The sequence below is a fragment of the Sceloporus occidentalis genome, unplaced genomic scaffold, assembly GCF_023333645.1.
Source record: "Sceloporus occidentalis isolate IW3139 unplaced genomic scaffold, rSceOcc1.0.p SCAF_162, whole genome shotgun sequence".
Taxonomy (NCBI): Eukaryota; Metazoa; Chordata; class Lepidosauria; order Squamata; family Phrynosomatidae; genus Sceloporus; species Sceloporus occidentalis.
In genome coordinates this window covers 28856-55170 of record NW_028317142.1, presented here as the reverse complement: position 1 = coordinate 55170, position 26315 = coordinate 28856, and the positions used below count along the sequence as shown (strand labels likewise).

Here is a 26315-nt window from a genome sequence, read left to right as displayed (position 1 = left end):
TCCGGGGCGAACCTGGGGCGACCGAGGGTTCCTGGGGCTGCCCTTGCCTGTTCGTATTCATGGGCTCCTGAGGGGTGGTCGTGTTTTGCCCTTGGAGGTGTTGCTCACGGGCGCTAGCCCTACGTGGCTGGAGCGCTTTACCTATCATCAAGTGACGCACTATATTACTCACCTTCCTAATCGGCACTCCCTGCACAGGGACCCGACTCGCTTTGAAACCTGGTGTGTTGGGGATCGCCCGCCGGAGGGGGCTGTCTCCTTGCTCTACTCGCTCCTTCTGGATTCTGCACAGGCCTCGAGGCCATCTTTCTGCCGGGTCTGGGAATCCCAATGTGACGTGCTCCTTACAGATGCGGACTGGGAGAAGATCTTTCTCTTTACCCACAAGAGCTCCAGGGCTTCTAAAACCCAGGAGACGAACTACAAACTTCTTTCACGTTGGTATCGGACGCCTCAGCGGCTCCACCTTATGTTCCCCAATACCCCTGATAGATGCTGGCGATGTGGGAGGGACGAGGGTTCATTGCTCCACATCTGGTGGGATTGCCCCGGCGTCAGGGTCTTTTGGTCAGACGTTCACCGAGTGCTTTCCGAGCTCTCTGATTCCCCCCCCGCCGTTCCGGGCCATGCCCATGCTGTTGCATCACACTACACACTCGGTCGCCAGCTACAAGGCGTCTGTTGTTCGCCATTTATTGGATGCTGCTAAGAGCCTCATTCCCTTACTATGGAAGCAAACTAGGTCCCCGTCGCTTCGGGATTGGGTGTCCCGCGTGGAGGAGATTAGGATCATTGAAGATCTCACTGCCGTCTCGTTGAAGCAGAGAGAGAGATACACGGCCACGTGGTTCCACTGGCTCGCTTATGTGGCCAGGGGCGCCTTTTAGGCTTCCTTCCGCACTGTGCCTTGTTTCCTTGCGGTCCAGCCCCAGAGCCGCCTCGTCTAGTTCTTTGATGCGTCTCATTTGCTCCTTGGTTGCATGCCTTTTACTTTCATCATTTTGCCTCTATAACTGTATGATGTGCAATGTCTTGTTCTGTACACTGGCTGCTATGGATGATTCCGTGTTTCCCTCCCCTGCCCCTACTCCCCCTCTCCCCTATTTTTCTTCTGTACCCCGTCCTCTTCCCTCCTCCTTTTGAAATTTTGAAAAACCCTCAATAAAACTTGATTTCGAAAAAAAGAAAAACACATATCTAAAAACATATCATATTTTTTAAACCCAAACATTTCTTTGCAACGAAAATTGGATTTATAGATGAATTATTTCAATATTTGGTTCTGGTCCACTTACCATTTCGCTGATTGAGGATAATGTTCCCTTGCGTACCATAGACAGCTCACTACAGATAACTGCCTTTTAGTTTATCTAAGAGAGACAGCAGTACCACTTTAAAGAGAGAGACCCTGACATAACATAAGTTTGAGAAGTAGCTGTGGTGTTGGCATGGCCTGTTAATGATATTAATAATAAATTGTTTTCTATTTTTGCAGATTAAAGTGGCTGTTTCAGCCGACAGAGATTGTGTACGCTCTTACCATCCAGAGCTCTATTCTACACATTTCAGCACTCTAACTCTTAATGTTAAGACCGGCGAGCCGGACAACCTGCTTTTCTACCTGGGCAGCAGCACGAAAGTGAGTGACTTTAATGTTTCATGCATTTGTTGACAAAAAGCCATTTCAATGCCAGATGTATCATGCAGTAAAGAGAAATTTAAAGAACATTTACTAAGAAAAGATCGTGTCCCTCTACAGTCATTCGCTTAGAGGTTTAGAGTGCAAATTTGCCCATCTCGTGGAGAAACTCGCCAGTCTGGCCGTTCTTGCATTGGGCTACTTCGTAGCTTCAGACTCCATTATGTTCCATAGATACTCAAATCAGAGTTTCCAAGAAATGTTCGACGATCAATAACTTGGGGGCTAAAAGTTTCCTACGAGTTGTTCTCCCATTGTATTGAGTCTTCATGTTCTCCCAGTTCTGCTTGGGAGAACCGATCAAAAACTAGAGTGTCTGTATGAGTTGCGCATTCACCTGGCGTTCACCTGGCCACTGAACATGAAAGCGGCTACAAAAGTTTTGAAGTCTCTTTGATCTACAGCATGCAACTAAAGTAATCGTATATATGAACATACGTAAAACAGATATTCCAGGGAACTATTACACGGTGAAAAGGATTATATTATTAATGAAACTTCTAGTCGTAATGTTAATGAAATTACAGCATTTGAAAAATGGGGCTTTATTAGCACATTGATCGTTTATTTTGTTTGTGTCTGTTTTCTTGCAGGCTGACTTCATGGCGGTAGAAATGCTGAAAGGCAAGGTTTCCTTCCTTTGGGACCTGGGCGCAGGATCTGTAAGGCTCGAAGAACCCGATATCCAGATAAACAATAACAAGTGGCATAAAATACACGCAACAAGGTAAAGCTTATTTAGATGTGACCAGTAAAACATATGGCAATTGTACAGGATTTTAATTATTTGTTCTTTAGTGTGACCATTTCTACAAGAGTTCATTTACTGTACTTACTTACCACCAAAAAATATCTTCAAACTTGAACCCCACATTTTCCACTCTATACTTTGATGTAATTCCTTTGTGTTCTGGTACTTTATCTTTTATCAAAAAGTAATTTTGCTGAGACGTAATTTAATATAGTTGACCTTCTATGATAAATAAATTCAGTACCAATTACTGAGACGTTCCTTCCAGGTTGAAAAAAAACACTTTATATTATTTTATACAGGATCAGTGTATGTATGCGTTTAGTTAGATAGACACAAAGACAACAAAAACACAAAACTAATTAGTTGAGAGAGTTGGTTATACAAATATGAAATTGTAGTATCATTAGTTATAACATCCATGGCTCGTCTTCACAGGTTTGGTAAATCAGGTTCATTGACTGTGGAAGAAATTGGCCCTTCTCAGAAGCCCACAGCCAAAATGTCATCTTCACCTGGCACATCATCCATACTCCACATCGATAACTCAACATTGATGTTTGTTGGGGGAATAGGAGAACAATTACAGGTATATTTCCCAGATGAAATGCATTTTTTGAACGTGAACTGATTTGTTACCTATAATCATTTTAGACATGGTTAAACCTACAATATAGAAAAAAGAAATGATTAATCATATTATAGACTCAAGCTCCATAATTTGGTCTACTTGCACCTTTGTGTTGCTGTATCATTGTGAAACAGAAGTGTGTGTGTGTGTATATTATATTATATTATATATATATATATATATATATATGTATGTATGTATGTATGTGTGTATATTTGGGAAAGCCATCTTATAGGTGTACAGAAACCTGGAGCAGCCCAAACCCTCCTCTGGTTCACACTCCTTCTCCCTTACTCATGGATATTAAGCCCAAACCGCCCCACCTAGCGTTAGATGTATGGATTCTGCCTCCCATAGGGGTATATTTACTAAAATCCCACCAGACTTCAACCTGCTTTATATAAAAATCACTATATCAGTAGATATAGCTTGGCATGTAGACACTGGCATAAGCCAAAATCAGTATCTTCACCACATTGTAACCTAGGATGCATTCAAGATGTCTGAGCAGAGTCAAAGAGAAGTGTGCTAGAACAGAGTCCAAAAACATGTTTGTTCAACAGGCATTTGACAGACCTTTGATGTCCTCTACCTAAAATATGTATGCATTATTCCACATGTAGTATGTAGGGCTTGCCTGATGTTATCACGCTTAGATACAGACCTGTAGGCTGCCTAAAGACATCAGGAGAGGTTCTGCTTTCCCATATAGTTATATATTTTTAAAAATAACATTAAAATGTGTATAAACAAATCCCATGGCTAATTATCCGTGTATTTTTCTTTCCTAGAAATCAACAGCAGTCAAGACCACAGATTTTAAAGGTTGCATGGGCGAGGCGTTCCTTAATGGGCACTCCATTGGTTTATGGAACTATGTTGAGAGAGAGAGGGCAAATGTGGTGGATGCTATGGAAGGTATTATTTAGCTTCCTAAAAGTATTAATGCTATTTCTATATTATTGTCATGCTACCTTTTACTAATGTATGTTTTGTAAGCTCACTTATCTTCTTTAGAGGAGCTCTTCTGCCCCCCCCCCCTAATTAATAAAATAAAATATATTTGGTTTATTTAATATTTTTTAAACAAAATAAATATGTAAAATGCAAACATTTACATCCTAAACCTATAATGGGTATTCAGCTAGAAGCCTGACATACTATTATTGATCTACAAAACCTAAAGTGGCTGCAGGAGGATATTCTGTTCCTTTTCATGTTCAGCCCATCATTACTGTTAGAGGCACAGTTTCACACCAAAATAGAAAACATAAAAAAAAAAAACATTTAAACATATGGAAAATTATAAGAAAAGTGTTTTCTACTTGTTTTTACACGTCTGGGAATTTAAATGATGCTGGAATTCCTGCAGGAAGCAGAGAGCGTGATTTTATAGATTTTTTTTTTTTTTTTTTGGTTTTATCTTTTTATGGAAAATTGTACTCGCCTCTAACACAGATAGCAGCTTTAATCACTAAAAATGGACACATTGATCCTATTTTTATTTGTGTCTACAGAGCATGGCTAAAACATATTTTATTAATTTCCCATACAAAGTGGGTAGGCTTTAGGAATGTGTTAAAATATGCAAATGTGTAAAGTTTAATATTTTTTTCCTAGCTATATATTTTAATGCTAAGTCCTAAATAACTCTTAGTAACCACTTTTTATTTATTTTCAAATAATTTTAACATGCGCTGCCTTTTCCCCTTGTGCAGCTTTTGGAGAAGCAATAATTAATTCCAATGTAGAATGACACATCTGCCATTAGCCATGACATATAATATGTATATAACGGATAATCTTCCTATAATTATGTAGAATTTTCACATGCTACCCACAATTGAAAATCAGATACTTGAAATCGGTTATTGAACTGTTCTGTGAGTACATACTGCAAGGTAGCAGTACTCAGCAACAAGTAAAATGTACATATGTCCTTCAAATTAATGGGTGATGGGACACCCCTAAATATTACAAATGTAAATTATATGAATGTAGGATTCATCCCTTCGTAACACCACTGTTTGTGAGTGAGTAGTTATGACACGTTCATACCAGCAGGTGGCAATATTACAACTTATATTTACCAGCAAGAGCGTTATAAGGCGTAAAACTTCTGCAGGCGTCTAAGTTCTTAGTGTATTCCAAATGTTAGTTATGTAGTTGTTTGCATTAATAATTTCTTCATAATTCCAGATAGTTTCATAGTTACTCCTATAAAAGCATTAACAGTGGACACGCTCCATGTTTGTCATAGTCGTTTGCAATGAGTGTAGCTATAGTAAGTCAACAGGTATACAATTGAAATGGGAACATTTTTAAAATTTTGTGTTAAACAGGTGCGAACTGGCCATCGAGCGACCCGGGGCAAATGCCAGGTGGGCCGGTGCCAGCTGTCGCCAGTCACTTACCTTAACTGCCGCTTGCATGCCAGATCTGGCCTTTTAATGTGCAGCTGCACCATGAGAGAGTGTAAGAGTGTAGCATGCATCTGCATACATACGTCACTTATGGGCCGCTGGCCTTAAAGTGCCTGTGCCTGGCCCAGTTCAACTCCCCGGTAGAGCCCTGCTATTAATTACACTTGATTTTTATCATGGAGATGAGTAAATGTTGTTACCCCTTGTTAAATCACATACAGGTATTAAACTTGCCTCATTGTGATATATCCACCTGCAATACTATTCTTAATCATATACTAGTTATCTCAATGGCACTTATAGTGCCAACATTTGTCCACCACGATGTGGCTTGACTGAAATTTTCCCTTTTGTATTTGTAGCCCACGAGAAGAAGAAACTGCTTTCCATTTTGACGGCAGCGGATATTCTATTGTAGAGAAGACGCTTCGTTCCACTTCATCTCAGATAGTTATCCATTTCCGAACATTCGCTCCAAATGGCCTTCTTTTGTATCTTGCTTCCAATGGAACAGTAAGACCTTGCCCTTCAGTTATTTTCATTTCTTCCAGCTATTGTTTTCTACTTAAAGTTCTAAAAGTTAATAATTTAAAAATGAAAACACAGGTTTTTTTGCTAATCCCTTGCTTTTTGGTGCTTGGTTTTTTGTCCAGCTGTTTACTTGTTGATGAACCCAAGCCTTAAAGCAATACCCAGATGATGTTTAGAATAAGTCAAGGTTTGCTTTTTTAAGCTAATTTATTTAACTGGTAGACACATTGGTGAAATAAGTTTAACATCCTAGTGTTTAGCTGCTCAGTATGGTTCAACAAAGTTGATCAAACTTTCTTCTTGTTTTATCAGCGAGATTATTTATCTATGGAAATGGTGGACGGTAAACTGAGAGTATCTGTCGAATTGGGATCAGGACCTCTGATACTGATGACAGATGGACGCTATAATGATGGAGCATGGCATAAAGTAGCCTTCCAGCGCAACAGGAAGCAAGGTACGGCTGAAGCCCACACACACAAACCAGTCAAGTGTCTGTCGTGGCCATTCTTGACACTCTTTGTGAAGTTTTTGGGCCTCTAAGGACTTGTTGTAGATCATTTCAACTAGTGAAGTATTTGAAGTTTCATTTTAAGACTGATGTGTTCTCTTGTGACAAAGGTATACTGGCTGTGATGGATTCCTACAACTCAACCCAGAGAGAAACCAAGCAAGGAGAAGCTCCAGGCGTTGCCTCGGACCTTAACCGGTCAGATAAGGATCCTATTTATATTGGTGGACTTCCCAGATCCAGGAGTGTTAGGTATTGTGTCTAGTTATAATTTTCTTTGTAGATTTTTGGACTAACATGAACTGCATTAGTAAATAAAACCTCTGTTTGAAAACAAGAAGACCTTATTTGATCCCAGACTGATCTTCTAAAGCAGGGGTGACCAACCTGCGACCCTCCAGCTGCTGCAGGACTACATCTCCCATCCTCCTCAGCCAGCCCCTTAGCTGAAAGAGCATTATGGGAGATGTAGTCCTGCAGTAGCTGGAGGGCCGCAGGTTTGACACCCCTGCTCTAATGGGTGACTCTTGCAAAAAAACTAAATAAATGTTTTAATGATGGCTCCCCTTAGAAGAGATGTGTGTTTAAATGGAACTCAACCGGACAATTTTTATGAAAAAATTGTGAATTTTGGGGGAAAAAGTTACTTCAAGCCAACAGAGATTATTTAAATTTAGTATAAAGAAAGTATCATTTATCTAAAACATTTTCAAACATGTTCATTATGTTTCTATCACATCAATTGCAAATCTTTCTTGATTTTAGAAAACAGCTTAGCAGCAGGTCTTATGTGGGCTGTATAAAGAACTTGGAGATTTCCCGCTCAAATTTTGACTTGCTAAGAAATGCCTATGGTGTAAGAAAAGGCTTCCTATCCTATCCAAATGATATGAGGCAATGCCAAGTATAATCAGTGAAATGTCTCAGAAGTCACCTCATATATTATATATCGCAGCTCTCCTCCAAACTCCTACTTTTCTTCACTTACTAAATTCAATACAGTTTAGGTTATCATAGATGCATTAACTAAAGTTTATACATTTACCTTACAGCACCTACAATCGGGTACATTTAATCTGATAACCAGTTGCATATCTATCAACCAATACGCATATTTTTATTTGTTATTATTCATTTGATGGCATCTGTGAGACTCCACAATTTTTAATCCACTGTAATCTGAGTGAATGAATCCAACCACTAAAGTATTTTTGTGTCTTTCTCCTGCCGTAGCCAACTCGTAGCATTACCGTTTTAAAAGATGGCTACGTGGAAATGCAGCCAGTATCATTGGCAGCAGAATCGGAGCTAATGGTATCGTTCTCCACACTCAATGAATCTGGAATTATCGTGGCTGGATTTGGCAAGGGAGCGGAAAAACGCAGTCGCAGGCAAGCTCTCTTGGTGAGTAATCAAATGATTATTATTATTATTATTATAATTTTATGAAACATATTTACACAAATAATTCAGATTTATGACAGTTTTATAAAATTGCAGAGATTGGTGATTGGTCCCTGTTGCAGGACAATGAGAGCTCCAAAGTAGGGCAGATATTTTATTATAACAGTAAACCTGTAGTTTGCTTGAAAAGCAAGATGAGTCCTATAAATGTAAATGTACTTTTTATATCATGTGTGTCTAAAGGTAACGAGCACTAGACTGTATATAATGTAATAGATATATATATATATATATATATATATATATATATACTTTACCCACACAAGTTATGTATTGTTTTTACAAGAACAGAAAGGGCATCTTCCTTATACCACTTGTGTGTATTGTAATTTATTATGAATAATATTTTAACAAAACCGTAAAACCCCCCCAAATTTTTTTGCAATTTTGCTTTCTTTCACAAATTAGGTCCCAGTGATAACCCCCCTCTCCGATTTATGTTCAAAAACATCCCCTGAGTAGACTTATACCCCTTACATACTACACTATTTTTCCTTATTTTTGGCAAAATGCAAATATTTTTTAATTTTTTTTAAAAAAATTATTTTTTTTTTACACCTTTTTAGACTGAAGATCCCTTTGAGGTTCTTAAAGGTCTTAGAACTGGATGGTATTGTAATGTCATTGTGACATTACATGACAAGACATTTAATTATTATTATTCAATTTATTTTATTATTTTCATTTTTTTTTTTATTATTTAAAAAGTAATTTAATTTTTAAAATATTTTTTTAAGAGGGGAAACGCTGTTTTCTCATCAGAGGCTCTGGAAACCTTTTACATGTTATCGCTCGGGCATTCTCCATTATTCTGAGGAAATCGGCACTCGTGTCGAGCACTGTTACACTGGATGGGTGCTGTCAGTGGAGACCCCAGCCTGTCTAATTTAAAAAAAACAGAAGACTATTACATCTTTGGTCATCTAGACCATTTAAAGGATGTTTTAAGGGGTTAAAAACTGTCCTTGTCTTATCTGTTGCCCATGGGGAACATTCTTCCCTGACAAGGGCCTCATGTGGTCCTTGAATGTATATAAATCGGTACTGTCCATGTTCGTGTATCGCTTTGATGGGAATCTCAGCCCTCAGAACTAACATATAGATTTTTAAACCATATATTTTCATTTAGCCATTCTTTGCTATAATGCTGGTGAATGGACATATTGAATTCCATATCAACCCTGTGGATGGTGCCAGCACAAGAAAGATCATCATCAAATCACCTACTGGAACCTTTAGTGATGGACAAGAACACTCTATTATTGTTATCCGGAACAAGAGGTAATTGCAAAATATATAGTGTCACGGTCAGGACTACTTGCCAAGCCGTGACTGTGTGGAGGGCGTGGGCATGAAGGGGTTAATAGCACCAGGCCTCTGGATTTACTAACTTGACCCCTTAACAAGGCATAAGCTATACCAAATTAACCCCCAAATCCTGCCTGTATCCCCCCAGGTAGTCTGCCACCACTCACGATTTTGATACCGGATTCGTGAGAAATCCGAATTAGAACCTTTATCTCTATATATATATCAACCCACCCCGGGCAACTAACATATATATATATATATATCCTGTAAAACTTAATAACAATATGGTAACGTGTTATCCTCTCTTAGGGTTCGTGGATATCGATACTAGAGCCCAAAAACAGACTTGGATTATGAATATTTTAATAACAAAAAGATAAAGATTACACAGGGCCAGAATTACAAAAAACAAGACATACAAAATAAAAGTAAAACAGCAAACAGTTCTTAAAAACAATAGGACTTAAACACAGGACCCTCACTCACGAGTTTCTCCAATAAGTAGGCCTGTGGGAACTCCTTAAGTCCAGATGGTTTCTTGTGATGTTGTTCCGATCAGAGTATATCATGGAGTTCTGCTTTGAGGTTGCTGCATTGTCCCTAAATCAGACTTTTGCAAGCAAACGCCCCTCTGACCACATGACTGATTATATGACACCATCCCCAAGAATCGGGTCCCATCTTTGATGTGCCAATAAGTTATGGTGGGGTAAAGGTGATGGAAACCCCCCTCTTAAGATAGGAATGGAATTCCTATAACTAAGGATCCTTATCTGTTAGGCCATGAATCACCACAGGGGTCCTTTGGGAAGATGACACCTCTAGCCAGAACAGATACAGAGGGCATTCACAAAGAAACACATTAAATCAACCTCAGATTAACTCATTGAATGCTTAAACAAAGAAACTAACCACCTCTGCTGGGTTACCCTTCCATGCATCCACTACGTTATATGAGTTAATCATGACACCTCCCCCTTTAAGATGGTGGACAGAGGAGGTCAGCACACGCTGATCTACTATGTCTGCCTAAATCCTAGTCTCCCCCTGACAAGACAAACTGTCAGCACGGGACTCCATCTGAGCAATTTGCTAAACTTCCCATCTACTCTATCTGCCTGAAGAGAAGGGTTGTGATAGATTATAACAGTGAAGTCACAACCATACAAGCATGGCCGTAACTCCTGCAAAGCACACACCATAGCTAAGCACTCTCTGCCAACCCTTGAATAAGCCTCTTCCTTTGGCGATAAGTTACTCCGATGTTTTAAGGCCTCATCCATTTGTTTCTCTGCCCTGCTTAGGATAGCTAAACGCTGCCCATTCCCAAGAAAGACAGCAAACGGGGGTCCATTGTCCTGGGCATCCGGTGTGGATCCCAGGTTCTTGGCTTCACCTACACTCACAGGGCGAGGGGTTTCTTGCTGACTGGTCAATGCAGCTGTCTTTTCATCAACCCATACTATATTATCCTCTATAGCTGTTGCCCCAGCATCTTGCTGGTATGCCACTACAGCTACAGGGGAAATATTCTGCCCCTCACACTGCCCACTCGGTAAACACACAAAAGGGATAACAGGGTGTGAATTTTCCTCCCCCTCCTCCTTATCTCCAGACTTTACAGCTTTAGGGGTCTTAGGCACGGTGGAGAAACTACCCCCTTCCTGCTTCTTAACCTCCAGCACTTTAAGAGTTAAATGAAGCATTTCCTCTGGAGCATGAAAGCAGGGTTTTGGCTGTTGACACACAGATACATCACATTCCATATATCTCTTGTTTTCCCTTTGAGGAAAGTCAGTAACATGAATATCCGCAGACACCCCTATATCATGTATACTTTCTCCTGCACCCAAACCTAAATACTCAGGTGCTGTAGGCACGGTTGGCCACACATCCCCAGTCCCCTTTAGTTTTTCAGGGATAATACCTTCTGAGCATACAACTTCTGAAGACACTTTGGCCGAAGTATCCCCAGCATGCCCGAATCCCTTGGCTACCTGATCACCCATAGTAACACTATGCTTTTCCGTATCAAGGGGCGTTGAACCAGAAGAGCCACTACAGACTCCCTGTTCCTGAAACTCTGCCCCTCCAAAGGTCAAACCACACTTTTCCCCTAGAGCTTGCTCGCTAGGTGTGGTCCCTTGGTGCACATCCCCCTTCATCCCTTCAGGAGACAGGATCCTGGGTGCTGGTTCAGACAGGCATACCTCTACCTTCTGGGCTCCCTCCCAGCTACCCACTACTCCCAAAGTTTCAGACAGTACCTTAGGTTGGACAGGGCTCTCTACCAGCCCTCCAGGTTTGCAGGTTTTCTCAACTGGTGCATACTGGCAAACAAGTCGACCCAGATCCTTGCCCAGCAAAACATTAACAGGAATATCCTCGGATATCCCCACCTCCCGCAAACCCTTGCCCACACCCCAATCAAGGTACACACGTGCCACTGGCACTGCAGGGCGCACCCCGCCAATTCCATGGATGGACATGGTCTTCCCAGGGATATGATCCTCCAATTTTACCATCTCAGGCCGCACCAGAGTGCAAGCAGCCCCCGTATCCCTGAGTCCCATAGTCACACAGTCACCTACAGTCACTCTTTGTAGGTTCTCATCTTCATTCCCCTGAAACCTGGAAACAAACAAGACAGCTGGGTGTTCCCCAACTGTTACACACTGCAAATTGTCTCCTTGTGCCTCCTTTGGTCTAGCCACAAATAAAACAGGTGCAGCTCCCCCAGCTGTACCTCCATTTCCATTTGTCCATGGAGATGGTCTCTTAGAAGGGCAGGTGGCACTCAAGTGCCCAATCTGGTTACACCGATAACACCGGCGGGTATCCCCCTGGCCCAATGTGGCCCCTGCTCTGTTGGCTAGGAAAGATGTTGGTGATGGTCTCCCTGCTGGCTTAGGAGTTGGTGGCTGGTAGGCTGCTCCTTTCCAGGTAGATGGTCCTTGTGATGCTTGTACCCGCTTGGTTGTTGGAGTACGGTTGTTGGCATAATCGTTAGCCAGATCTGCCGCCTCTGCCGTGGTCTTAGGTTTTCTGTCCAGAATCCACTCTCGGGCCTCTGGACTTCGTGTCCTCAGTAACTGCTCTAAAATCATCAGATCCTCCAGGGCCTCATATGTAGTAACTTGTAGGCCTCCAGTCCATTGCCGGAAAATAGTCCGAAGCTGTCCCGCATATTCGGTGCAACTGTCCGATGTAGCTTGCTGCATCTCTCGAAACTTTTTTCTGTAGAATTCAGGGGTGAGGTTAAAACTTTTTAACAAGGCAGATTTTATGGCCTCATAGTCCTGATCAACTTCCATTGGTAAGGAAGCAAACACATCCAGGGCTTTCCCCTTCAGACGTGGGGTTAAATACTTTCCCCACTCTTCCTTGGGCAGCTGGTACTGCCGGCACACTTTCTCAAATCCTCTCAAAAACACATCCAAGTCAGTGTCCTTTTCCAGCATTGGAAAGTGTTCCAGGCGAGGTCGGTTAGCATATCCATCCCCGTTAACAATGCTTTGGGGAGACGGACTATATTGCTTTAACCGTAGAAGTTCCAGCTGATATCTCCGCTCAGCTTCTCGTTCAGCCCGCTCTGCAGCTCTCTCAGCAGCCTCCCTCTCTCTCTCCTTGTACTGCATAATCAGGTTGAACTTTAGCTGAGGATCCACACTCCCCAGATGTTTTAGTACCACTTGTAACTCAGAGTCCATTGCACTCAAGGCGTTAACTTTATCAGGAAAACATCCTTGATCCACAGGCTCTTCCAAAATCACATCTGCTCCAATGGCCTGCTCTGCACAGAGTTTATCATATTCCAGGAGATCCAAAATCAGCTGCTCTTTGCTTTTGCCAAAAATTTGTATATTCCTTTCTTGACAAACCAGCTCCAGAGATTCTTTTGGCTGTCGTCGATATGCCTCCATAATGCAGTATGGTAGAGAAAAACAAAAGGAAGAGGAACGAACTGTTTTGCACTGTATGTCTGTAATTAGGCACTGAGTAATGTCTTTGGGAAATTACACAAAACCCATGTAATTTCTTCTAGTACTAAAATCGCCAAACCGGGCAATATAAATAGCACTAAAAAACTCTAGATATCCCACCTAGCTGCCGCCAAGTTTGTCACGGTCAAGACTACTTGCCAAGCCGTGACTGTGTGGAGGGCGTGGGCATGAAGGGGTTAATAGCACCAGGCCTCTGGATTTACTAACTTGACCCCTTAACAAGGCATAAGCTATACCAAATTAACCCCCAAATCCTGCCTGTATCCCCCCAGGTAGTCTGCCACCACTCACGATTTTGATACCGGATTCGTGAGAAATCCGAATTAGAACCTTTATCTCTATATATATATCAACCCACCCCAGGCAACTAACATATATATATATATATATATATATATATATATATATATATGAAAAAAAGGAGTGATGAAAACCAGTGTGGAGTGGGTGTATAGAGAAAAAAAACAATAAAAAATACTTCCCTTTATGTTGTATAATTTTTCCGGATACTAAGCTGCAGCCCGTACAAACACTCTCCAGGTGTTTCAAATTGAGAACAAAGAACGCTAGGGGGCGCTCGTGTATACCGGTTTTAAAGAAATGAAATAAAAAGAAAAAAATATAATTGTGTAATATTCAACACAGGTGCTGTCGCTGTAAGTCTATATAATGCACTTACAGTGTTCACATGTGTTCAGGCTTCAATAGACAATCCTGTCTTCCGGATGGATGTATAGTGAATATATGTAAAGAAGCAGAGAGACAGGTAGGGACCCCAATGGTGTGTTATCATGCAATATTTGTAGCACGCAAATACCAAAATGCACTTACACTTTTGAGGGGGTTTTTAAAACCCTTACACGTCAAATGTCTTTCCTCTGCTCCTCTTGTAACGCCTTCCGATGATCTGTATGTGTGGGACTATGTCCCAAGATGGAATCAAGCTAAATTCACTCTATAGTATAGTATAAAATCCTATTTATTCAGGGCTAACATGCCAAAACAATAAAATGTTCATATACATCCACCAAGGGATGCTATAAAAGTCAAAGTAAAAGAATAAGAAGAGCTCTTTAAAATCCTCGACGCGTTTCGCCAATTCCGTGGCTTCATCAGGAGTATTCTTCGTTGTTGATGCGGAGTCCTTTTGAACTCTGTACGGCGCCATCTTTTTTGCCGGCGTCTGACGTCATCATCCCGTCCGTTACGCTGCCCTCCCATCTGTCTTCTCCTCTTCAGACGTTCCGTGGAATTCAGAAGCAATCGGTAAGTGAAAATTGTTTGTTAGTTGTTTCGTTTGGAAACGATCGGGTCTACCGATCAATGTCTCAGTTTGATGATCATCTAATGTGTGTAGTGGGTGCCTATAGATGCCGCCCATACTGTTCATTTAGTGATTCAAAACGGACATTATGTTGAGAAAGGGAAAAAAAAAAAGAGGAAGGGGGAGGTGACTGGTAATGTTTAGTATACAGTGCCATTCATTATATTTAAATGAGAACCGCCCCCTAGGGTACGATATAAACAAATGAATGAAGGAAACTTCATATGGATAAACTAAGGGAAAATGTATAGTCCGACTATATATTCAATGAAACGTGGTCTGTGTTGCTATTAGAGTCTATTCGTTTTTAGGGGCAATAAACCCGAGATATCGAAGACCGGGGACAATATACAGAGTGCTATTCATCCATGAAGAAAGGTTCAATAAATCCTTATATTGTTTATGATTATTAATCAATGATGCCCCGATGTTGCAAAGGATATTAATTGCAAGTGTGTAAGTATAAACAAATAGTATGTGTATCTTCATTGATGACATGTATGTATGGTTGAAAAATAAAGAATACTAATAAAAAATAAATAAATAATAAAGAATAAAAAATGAATAATAAAAAATATATATATGAAAAAAATGTGTCCTGTATTTTTATGGAAATGCAACCTAGTAAGTAAGTTTGTCTATACTAACAAACCTAAACAAGTACCTTACTTTTGGCACTGTGTATAAAGGGATATATATAACAGATAATAAAAAATAGTAATGTGTGGAGCGTTGTATGCTCTCACTTGGATATTTCCATAAAAACCATATGTAACCCATTTTGTGTTCTCACATATATGTGAATATGTCCAATTCCATATTGAGACCACCTTTTTTGAAGGTTTTCAGTTTAAAAATCCACTCGGTCTCCCGTTTGGACAAATTCTCTACAGTACTGCCTCCTCTCCAATTCGGGGGTACCCAGTCTATCCCCATAATTTTTAAGGACTCTATTGTGTATTTCGGACATGTGTTACAGTGTCTGGGGACACTATGTTTGATATCTTTTTTTCTTATATTCCCAAGGTGTTCTAACACCCTTTCCTTCATAGGTCTTATTGTCCTACCCACATACTGAAGGCCGCATCCACATTCTAATAGGTAGACTATGTTTTTTGTTAGACAGTTTATAAAATGCTTTATGGTATATGTTTGGCCTGTTACTGTGCCTATAAATTGATTGTTTTTTTTGGGTAAAAAAGCGCACATCTTGCAATGGCCACATTTATAGAACCCATTCGGTTTGCTACCTATAAGTATTCCAGGTTTTTTCATTGCTATATGTTTTGGTAGGACACTCGGGGCTAATATTGTTTTTAATGACCCTGTTTTTTTGAAGATTATCTGCGGTCTATCAGGTAATTGTGTGCCTAGGACCTCATCATTTTTTAAGATGTGCCAATGCTTGTTTATAATTTGTTTAATTTTATTTGCTTGGGTATTATACTGTGTGAAAAATGAAAAACTGAAATCCCTTTCTTGAAAATGTTTTGTTGGCCTATTCTTGTTATCCAGAAGTAGTTGTCTGTCCACTGCTCCTACTTCTAGAAGACTCTTATTCAATATTTCTTCCGGATAGTTTTTCTCTATAAATTTCTGTTTCATTTCATTTGTTTTGGTTTCAAAATCCTCTCTCCTCGTACAGTTCCTTTTTACCCTCAGGAATTGACCCTTGGGAATATTGTCCAGCCATTGAGGATGATGACAACTATTGTAATTTATGTATCCGTTTTTGTCAGTAGGCTTGCTATAATTTCTTGAGCATATCTGATTGTTTTCATGGAATAACTCCACATCTAAAAATTCAATTTGTTGATTTTGGATATTTGAGGTGAACTTCAGGTTACATTTATTATTATTTGTATATTTTATAAATTCATTTAGACTGTCCTCTGATCCATTCCAAATTATGAGGATATCGTCTATGTATCTCTTCCAGAGCACCAGGTTTGCACCGAATGGGTTGTTGTTCCATATATATTGATTTTCCCACTCAGCTACGAATAGATTAGCGTAGCTCGGTGCAAACCTGGTGCCCATAGCTGTACCGCAAAGCTGGAGGAAGAATTCTTCCTCAAACCAAAAATAATTATGTGTCAATATATAATTGATGCATTTTATGATAAATGATTTTTGTAATGGTTTTATGTCAATATCTCTTGATAATGTCCTATCTATGGCTTCCAATCCTTGTTTATGATCAATAATAGTGTATAACGAGGAGACGTCCATTGTGGCCCACAACCAACCAGGGGACCATGTTATATCTTTCAGTGTGTTAAGAAGGTGAGTCGTATCCTTAAGATATGCTGGGATTTTTGGAACGTATTTTTGGAGGAAGAAGTCCACATACTCAGATGTATTGCATGTGAGTGAATCAATACCGCTAATTATAGGTCTACCAGGTGGCTCCTTGAGATGTTTGTGAATTTTCGGAAGAAAATAAAACACCGGTAATTTTGGATGTTCCCTTTTCAAATAGTTAAACTCCTTCTTATTGAGGATTCCTTGTTCTAAACCTTCCTCTAAGATACTATATAGCACTATACTGAATTCTTTTGTGGGATCTTTATTCAGTCTCCTATATATGATAGTGTCTCCTAAAATCCTTTTAGATTCTTTTATATAGTAGAGGCGGTCCATCACAACCGTAGCTCCTCCTTTATCCGCCTGCTTGACAACTATATCGTGTTTCTCTTTTAATATTTTTAGTGCCGTTTGTTCATTTTTGTTTAAGTTGTATGTCCTAGTTTTATTTCCCAGTTTTTCTAAATCCTTTTGTATAAGGTCTGTGAAGACTTCAATGTGTTGGCTTTTTTCGTTTTGTGGAAAGAATTTGGATTTGGGTTTTAAGTTTGTGTGTGAAAATGATTCCACTGTTGTGTCTCCATTGGTGTCCATTCTTTCTGATTTACAAAAGAACCTTTTTACTGTGAGTTTCCTCAGGTACTTCTGGGTGTCTACAAACAATTGGAACTGATTCGGGCCTCTGGCCGGTGCAAATTTTAAACCTTTCCTGAGTAAACTTATTTCATTTTGTGTAAGGGAAATGGAAGATATGTTAACAATGCCCTCTTTCTCTGGGATTAGTACCTGTTCGTCAGGTGACTTCTTTCCTCCCCCCCTCTGACCTCTTGTTCTTTTGTATACTTTCTTTTTTTCCATGGACTCTGTTCCAGGGGTATATATCTGTTTCTTAGTTCTATGGCTTCCCTCCTCGGGGGGGTTTCCTTTCTTTTTGTGCCACCCTTTCGGGATGGCTCCCTGTCTAAAAAAGCCTGTTCATGGGAAAATTCTGTGTTTGTGTGGATAGTGTCACTATTAGTGCCTTGTCTATTAAGTGGAAAAAAAATATATATATATATATCCTGTAAAACTTAATAACAATATGGTAACGTGTTATCCTCTCTTAGGGTTTGTGGATATCGGTACTAGAGCCCAAAGACAGACTTGGATTATGAATATTTTAATAACAAAAAGACAAAGATTACACAGTGCCAGAATTACAAAAAACAAGACATACAAAATAAAAGTAAAACAGCAAACAGTTCTTAAAAACAATAGGACTTAAACACAGGACCCTCACTCACGAGTTTCTCCAATAAGTAGGCCTGTGGGAACTCCTTAAGTCCAGATGGTTTCTTGTGATGTTGTTCCGATCAGAGTATATCATGGAGTTCTCCTTTGTGGTCGCTGCTTTGTCCCTAAATCAGACTTTTGCAAGCAAACGCCCCTCTGACCACATGACTGATTATATGACACCAGCCCCAAGAATCGGGTCCCATCTTTGATGTGCCAATAAGTTATGGTGGGGTAAAGGTGATGGAAACCCCCCACTTAAGATAGGAAGGGAATTCCTATAACTCAGGGTCCTTATCTGTTAGGCCATGAATCACCACAGGGGTCCTTTGGGAAGATGACACCTCTAGCCAGAACAGATACAGAGGGCATTCACAAAGAAACACATTAAATCAACCTCAGATTAACTCATTGAATGCTTAGACAAAGAAACTAACCACCTCTGCTGGGTTACCCTTCCATGCATCCACTACGTTATATGAGTTAATCATGACACCAGGTCCCCTGCATCTGAGTCCCCGGTGCTTAGTCCGGGCAGCGTGTAGAACTCTACACGCTGCCCGGACTAAGCACTGGGGACTCAGAAGCAACGGTAAGTGTGTGTGTGGGGGGCATAACACAGGAGGAAGATCCAGTTCCCCTGCATCGCTGCGGGTTATCTGGATCCTAGTCTCAGTCAGACCTATTTGAGGTCTGATTATAAAATGACCCCGATTATAAGACGAGGGGTATTTTTCAGAGCATTTGCTCTGGAAAAAACCTCGTCTTATAATTGGGCAAATACGATATATAAACTATATACATAGTTTGGAAGAAAGTTTTATGTGTCCTTAAAAATAATCCGTGTGAGACCCCTAAACAAGAAATAGATGGTTTAAGAACACAAAGCCTTCTGTATTGAAAGCTTGTTTGAGGTTTGCTAACTTCAAAGCACACTATAGCAGGATTTAGTAATTACCTTGAGAACTAGGTTGGGAACCTCTGGTCTAGTGGACTGGGTAAAGACAACAGAACTAGAACACGTATGACCCATATATTATGTAAAAACTAGAACTGTTATAAAAAAAGAAAACAGTACAATATTTTGAAAACTGATTGTTCCCTCTCCAAGAGAGATAATTCATTCAGTATCCACACTGAGATATTTTAATTTGACAATATATTCTGCTATTATTGTATTTCCTCTCTGTGCTTTTTATTTTTAACTTTACCTGATTTATGAATTTTTTCTTTACTTATTTTTAGGGGCGAAGACCTTTATTATTTACATAAACTCCCCCAGCCTATTTGCACTTCTCATCTCTAACATTAGCAAGGAGACATATTTAAGCTGCTGAGACCCCAGATTGTAATTTATTGATATGTATTTCATTCAACATGGTACAGCATTAGCTTGACAACTGTCAAAATCATATTCAGCAAAAAGAAAAGGAAAAGAAAAGGGAAACAAAAAATGTACTGAAAATACTTGTGATTTGTAGATTTTTGACCTAGTGTAAAATTCATTTTTAAAGATCTCAATGGAAGAGAAAATTCATGAAATTATTTGTATACAATACAGAATATGTTGTGTGCATACCCGGGGACTTTCTGAAGTTTACCAAGAGGAGCTAGAAATCAGACCAAACTTCCTGTACAAGGGATTGATGTTTGGCCATGCCCATTGACATATTCTGCCATAGGAAGGCAGTTCCACGGATAGCATAATCAGGGGGCAGATTGCCCTATTGGGCATACCACTGCTCCATAGGCTGGGGAGATTAGCGATCTCGTCTGCAAGAGTCCCATAAGCACTATGTAACACTGTGCCCACCGGACAAAAATATCCCAGCACTCATCATACAGAAGGCAACCGTGGAGGTAAATAGTGAGGAGAGGCATCACCCAGCCAAGATCTACCATTGGTCATGTTAACACCCTGCTAGGGTTTTTAAGGTAATTTGGGGCAAGCCTCACCCCTATGTGTGACTAACACTGCCCCCAGCCTCATAGAAGGAATGGAAGAGCGAGTGGTCAAGGGGGCCTCCAAGTTCTTTCAGCATGGGGTGATTTTTCATTTAGTTGCAGAGACTTCAGAATGTCCTGAATTTAATACGTAACATAACTTCCACTCCACTGAGAGAAACCTCTCTAGTTCCAATTTTATATTATGGTACATATACTTTACATAACATTTTTATATAGAGAGGCAATAAAAATGAAGAAAATACAATTTGAGAATAAGATTCGAAAAGGAAAAGAGCGCAATCCTCTTGGGAGCTTCCAGTCTATTGGGAGATTGAGGAGGAATGAGAAGGAAATGGATTGCTCTAATTGTAGCTAAGGTGATGTGGAGAAGTCAGTGGTGCGGAGATCTCATAATTTTTAGATTTATGGAAACAACAGGTGAGGAAGACTGTGCTCAAAAGCTTACAATCTATAAATAGCCCTTAATTTTCATTTCAATGTGTGACATCTTACTAAGTAAAACAGTTAAGCCCCAAACATGCCTTAGTCAGAGGGGTCTTAATGGAACCCTTAGAAGATGAAGGTTAGAGACAGATACACATGATATCGAATCCTCATAGGGTCATATCACTTTAATTCTCTTCAAATTTGTGATTATATAAAGTTTTCCTAATTATTCTCTTAAATACTGTTAACGATGGGCCACAATATTTTCCCTGTAGGTCGCATTAAGTTTTAGCCACCCCTGACCTTGGTACTTTCTACTCAAAAAATATACAAATGCTAATCAGTGTTTATTATATTAAACACATGTGGCTCCTTATGAGCAGAGTGCACAGTTGATTTATGAACATATCAGTCAGAATGCATATAAATAAATATTAAATAGCTTTATTTTAAACACTGGCAATAAATGAACGTCCATCAACTAAAGAAACATCATGGGAAATAGAAAATACCGTATTTGCTTGATTATAAGACATCCTTGATTAGAAGACAACTCCCCTAACTTTGAATATTAATTTAGGGGGAAAAAAAGGCTGAATATAAGACTACCCTATAAGAAAAAATGTTTTACTATTTATACTATTAATTCACATGTAAACTATTTTTTCATATTTAATTAAAACTATGATCGAGAAAAATGCATTTCTTGTTTTTTATTTCCTTTTATTTGCACATCTGCCCCCCGGCTTGTTACTTTGCCCCCAGATATGCCTTATACCCCCTATATGCCACTCTGCCCCCAGATATGCCACTCTGCCCCCCAGAATTACCAATGCATCCCCAGACTAAGGATGTGGATCTTAGTCTTATCGTCAGACCTTTGTTTGAGGGTATTTTTCAGAGCATTTCCAAATACAGTACATATAGAAAGTACATTCTTGAAACTATATCCAGGAAACAGAAGATAAAATTAAAATAGTCTTAAAGGCTTGTATCATGCAAATCCATGTAACATAACCAATTTTAGTAATTTGGAAATAAACCATAGATCTCAGAAAATCTATTAATCATGCCATCCTATTTGTTATCTTTTAGGTAGTTAAATAGCATACCTAGCCCACTTTCTGCAATCTCAGATAGTGGGTTACTTAAGGGATTATTGATAATATGAAAACCTTTGTCCATTGGATTCCATGCAATTCTTGTCAACTTTCTTAATTTAAACAGATCGTCCGGAAGCGTCTGTATGGAATTAAAGTCAGCATTCAGTAGCTCAAGAGAAGTCAATGAGCAAATGGATTTAGGTAACACGCGTATATTGTTATTCTCAACAATGAATATCTTCAAACCTTCCAAATGTTTTATGCTCTCCGCAATATTTTCAATCTTGTTGGATCCCAAATGCAGAAAATCCAGATTATTCATTTGAAATATACATGCAGGGATGTTCACTATCCAGTTATTACTCAGATTTAATTTTCTAAGGTTCGTTAAGTCACAGTAGGACCAGGGAAGTCCTGAAATGCAATTATGTGACAAACTAAGAACTTCCAGCTTTCTGCATGAACTCAGCTCCTCTGGGACATCACACAAGTAATTTGAATTAACAAATAAGACCTTGAGATTCTTCAAGAGTCCAATTTCTCTAGGTAAGTAAACAATGTTATTGCCACATAAGTTTAACACCACTATTTGTTCAAGCTTTCCCAGCGCTGGAGGAAGTCTGACTAGCTTGTTCTGTGATAGATTGAGTTTTTGAACCTCTGTCATGTGCCAAATGAAGCTTGGTATTTCTGCTATGTCCTTCAGAACAAAGTTGAAATTGACACAGGTAGATTGATTTGTCTCTGGCGCTTCATTATTGTATAATGGTTTGAGAGCAATCTTTTTTTCTGAGATTTTCTGACCTTTTGTCCTTTTGGTCTTGTCAGATTGACTTGAAAACGTCACTCCCATTGCTAAGCCAAAGAAATGCTTGCTCCGTCATACAATCTTCGTGGTTGTGTGGTTTTGGATTTCCAAACTTGGCTGATCCACTGAACTGTAGAATCATACAAACTAATCAGGAGTCAGTTTTAGTTCTTCAGTTGTTTCCATGTTTTTCCAGAGTCATTTTAAGATAGATATAAGTTGTTTCTCTGAACTAGCTGCAGAAACCCATGAAAGTGTTGATCGGACAGGCTCTTCTTTTCCAACATGATGGACCAGCTGTCTTTGCCATTTGCTGTCACATTGTGTCTCAATTACCTACTAAGCATCCGTTAGCCACATTTAGGACAGGATTCTATTACCTGTGGGAAATTTGTTGCCTGACAAATTTTTGTATTAAGACTAGTGACAACTTTGATTTGTAAAAATAAATCTAATTATTTAAATAATATTATTATTTATTGTTTTTATATAGTGCCATCATATTCTGCAGTGTTGTACAATAGGTAAACAGAACAAGTAATGCATAACATAACTATTAGAGAAAAGAGGGTCCTGCTCAAACGAGTGTACACTCTAAAATCTATAATGTACAGACTTGTACGTATACAGAATAATGTCTCTCTTCCTGTAGTTTAAAAATACATACAAATATGGAATAAAACATATTCTAGCACTATGGGTCTTTTTACAAATGATCACAAAACAAAAGGTTTTATTTTATGGTGCCACAGTTATGAGCTCATGAACTAAGTTTTTTATAATCACACAGAATGTCATATACATAGTTAAATGCACTATTTCTTTTATGGCATTTTACATTAAATATATGACATTTTCTACCTTGTATTGTTAAAGGCCACATAATCCTCAACATGGTATAGATAACATTAGCAACAAACATGTTTATAAATGAAATGTCACAGTGCCATCTTCTGTTCAATACATACTGCTGCATTTGTCCTGCTTTCCTATAAAAAGAACACATCTGGAAAACTACTACAAGAAGATTTTCTAGCAAATATTATTTCTGAAGGTCCTTCAAAGGACGTCTTAGGCATTGGACATAACGGGTCATTGCCTCATAGCGTCATGCACCCTTTGGTAAACTTGCTGTGGCAGCCGGTGTAGGCCTTTAGCATTTGGTTGTCTTCTGGATACACATGGCTGTACGCTGTAAGAGAGTAGAATGGGAATGTTAAAGTCAGCCACTGACCTTAAAGGGCAAATTTTAACCCCAGTCTGGTATATTTTAATTGCCCCAAAAAACCCGTGTATTATTAATGCAGGTATAATTTGTTAGGCAAATCTTTCAATACAGACATTTCGGTAAACCCTATATATATTTTTTCTATATAGTATTTCAGGAGACTCAATAAAATAATTCTTGCGTTTGTCATTAGCATGGGGTATTCATTGCCAGAGATAGCTTCATATTCATGCATGGCCTTTTTGTTTGTTTATCTGTATTAAAAATGGATGAAGAAAATATACCCTTATTTAACCTAAAATTTCATGCACTAAGGTAAGTATATAAACTCACTCTAGGCTAAATGAGCAGCATATACTTAATGCTAGTCTGCTAGTCTTAGCTGATTTAAATCCCTGGCAATAGTCAGGATTCCAGTAAATCAGGAACAACATGGACACAACACAGAAGCAGGATCGTAGGTATCAGGAACCACGCAAGTAGGACACAAACACAATTGAGGTCAACTTGGGTGCCTCAGGACTAAGTCCTGGATGACCCTAAAAGAGTAATAAATGGATGCAATCTTGTATTAAAGTTGGTTCAAAGTTACAAAAACAGAAGTATATTTTATTGTGAGCATACAGGTTGTACTGAGCTGACCCAGGGAAGGCCTCAGACAAATGGCTAAAAGAATATAGCGACCCAAAACTCACTCATCACACATTCACAAATAAAAGCTGCATAGGAATTATATGGATCCAGTTATGTTGTAAAAGTCCTAGGCATGATTAGCAGATAAAAAAAATCTATTATTTGCTTACAATGTTTAATACAGAGAAGGCTTGGGCAACACAGATGGCAATGGCCCGTTGCCACATTGTTTCCAATAAAATCTTAAGAAACATATGAAAGAGATGCAACATAGAGCGACGAGAGTCACGCATGCTATTGTATCAAGAAATTGTTGTAGAACAGGGTGATGCAGGGTGAGTCCAAAAGATTTTAGGAAGAAAAACAACTCTGGCAATTTAGGCCAGTGGCTGGTAAATAATATACATTACCTGTGATGTATTTATCTTTGGGGCTGCCTTAGCTCAAAGTTCTCCACTGTGCAGCGAGACACCTGTGTGCTTCATCACCTTAGGCAATATACCCCCCCTGTTTTGTAGCTGCCCTCCCTGGACCTGCCGCCAGGATACATCACTGTACATTACACCTTCACAAGCTGTGGCGGATTGTATCCAGTGAGTGGACACACACTGAAGGACTGCCACTGGAGGGGTAGTAATTGTGCATTTCATTCAGCCACTGGCCCAGTGGCCATTTGCCAAATGTCTGGTCCAGACCTGGTGGTCAGCATTGCCCTTTAGATTTACAGATTTTAGTTTAGTATTCTGGACTACAGCTTAATATATCCTACTGCGATGCTAGACCATTACAAGTCTGTAGCTGTTTAGTTTATTAACCAATAGTGCTTTGGTTCACCATACAATACTTGATATAATGTGAAAACCACATACACAGACACAGAGAGAAAACAAATCATAGAGTTCAGAAAGTAAGAAAATAAGAACAAAATGCCAAAACATTCTGAAATGATTACAGTTCCTCAACGCAGACAAAAGACGATGTGACCTTAAATAACCTGGGTGCAGATGTCCCTATTCAACATGTCCTAGCATTCAAGTAACCTGATTTCGAAAGGTTTTCTTATTTTTCATTTGTGTGACGCATTTGTTATTCCAATCAATAAAAATTAGCTTTCAAATTAACATTGTGTAGCGCTGTTACAGAGTAACTTGCACAAAACATTAGTTGTTTATCAAGTAACCCTTAGCAGACCCCTCTCTGTATGCTTTTCTTGGACCCTTCAATCACAACACAAACTTTAAAAATATATATTTTTTCAGTTTTCAATTTCTTTGGCAACAATCTAATTATGTGCCACATGACAATTAGGCATTCCTGACAAAATATGAATGACACTAAATTGATATCAATAAATATATTTTCCTGTGTAACGATACTACGCCTTTAATGTGACGACAGAGCTGTTTTGTGCGCAAATCAAATTGCAGAGGAATATGCACAATTCTTAAGATCATAGGGGCAATATCTGATGTACTAACAGACAGCAACACGCCAGCCAACATAATAGAAAAGCTACATACCAGACAACATTTACTGTTGAGATAGACATCACATAAGGCATTTAAATAGAATTCCAGAATGTATGATAGAGGCAGACGTAGGAACAATCTCAGTACAGACTGATGCCAGAATTAGTTTACTTTCAATTGGAAGTGTAGGGAATACATTGTAGACTGCCAGCATTAAAAACCTTCATCGCTGATATGTCAGACCAACGAAAACCATTTGCAGTGTCGCATGTACTTCATTCAAACACACACACGTTGTACTAAATGCTTTACCAAACCACACAACACTTTTTGGCAAACCTGTTTTATTCTCAAAATAACTGTTGCACAGCTAGCAGGTAGCACTCCAGAAAGAGTGAGCCTGTCGAATGCTAAAGGATAAATGTATTAAATATGTTAAGGAACATATAGAG

The 26315-nt window shown here is 39.3% G+C and overlaps 1 protein-coding gene and 1 pseudogene across 1 annotated transcript; one reads left to right on the top strand and one right to left on the bottom strand.

The window, feature by feature from the left end:
- LOC149279536 (laminin subunit alpha-1-like) overlaps positions 1–9295 on the top strand; it is a 60023-nt pseudogene extending 50728 nt beyond the window's left edge.
- Positions 9296–21699: 12404 nt separating this feature from the next.
- LOC149279535 (uncharacterized) lies at positions 21700–22578 on the bottom strand. Its single transcript, XM_089501048.1, has one exon. The coding sequence runs from the start codon at positions 22576–22578 to the stop codon at positions 21700–21702; it is 879 nt and encodes a 292-aa protein (XP_089357174.1).
- Between the last annotated feature and the right edge of the window lie 3737 nt (positions 22579–26315).

What these genes read in the sequence shown, in the direction of transcription:
- LOC149279535 (XM_089501048.1), bottom strand. Translation starts at nt 22,578, where the DNA reads ATGGGAGTGACGTTTTCAAGTCAATCTGACAAGACCAAAAGGACAAAA.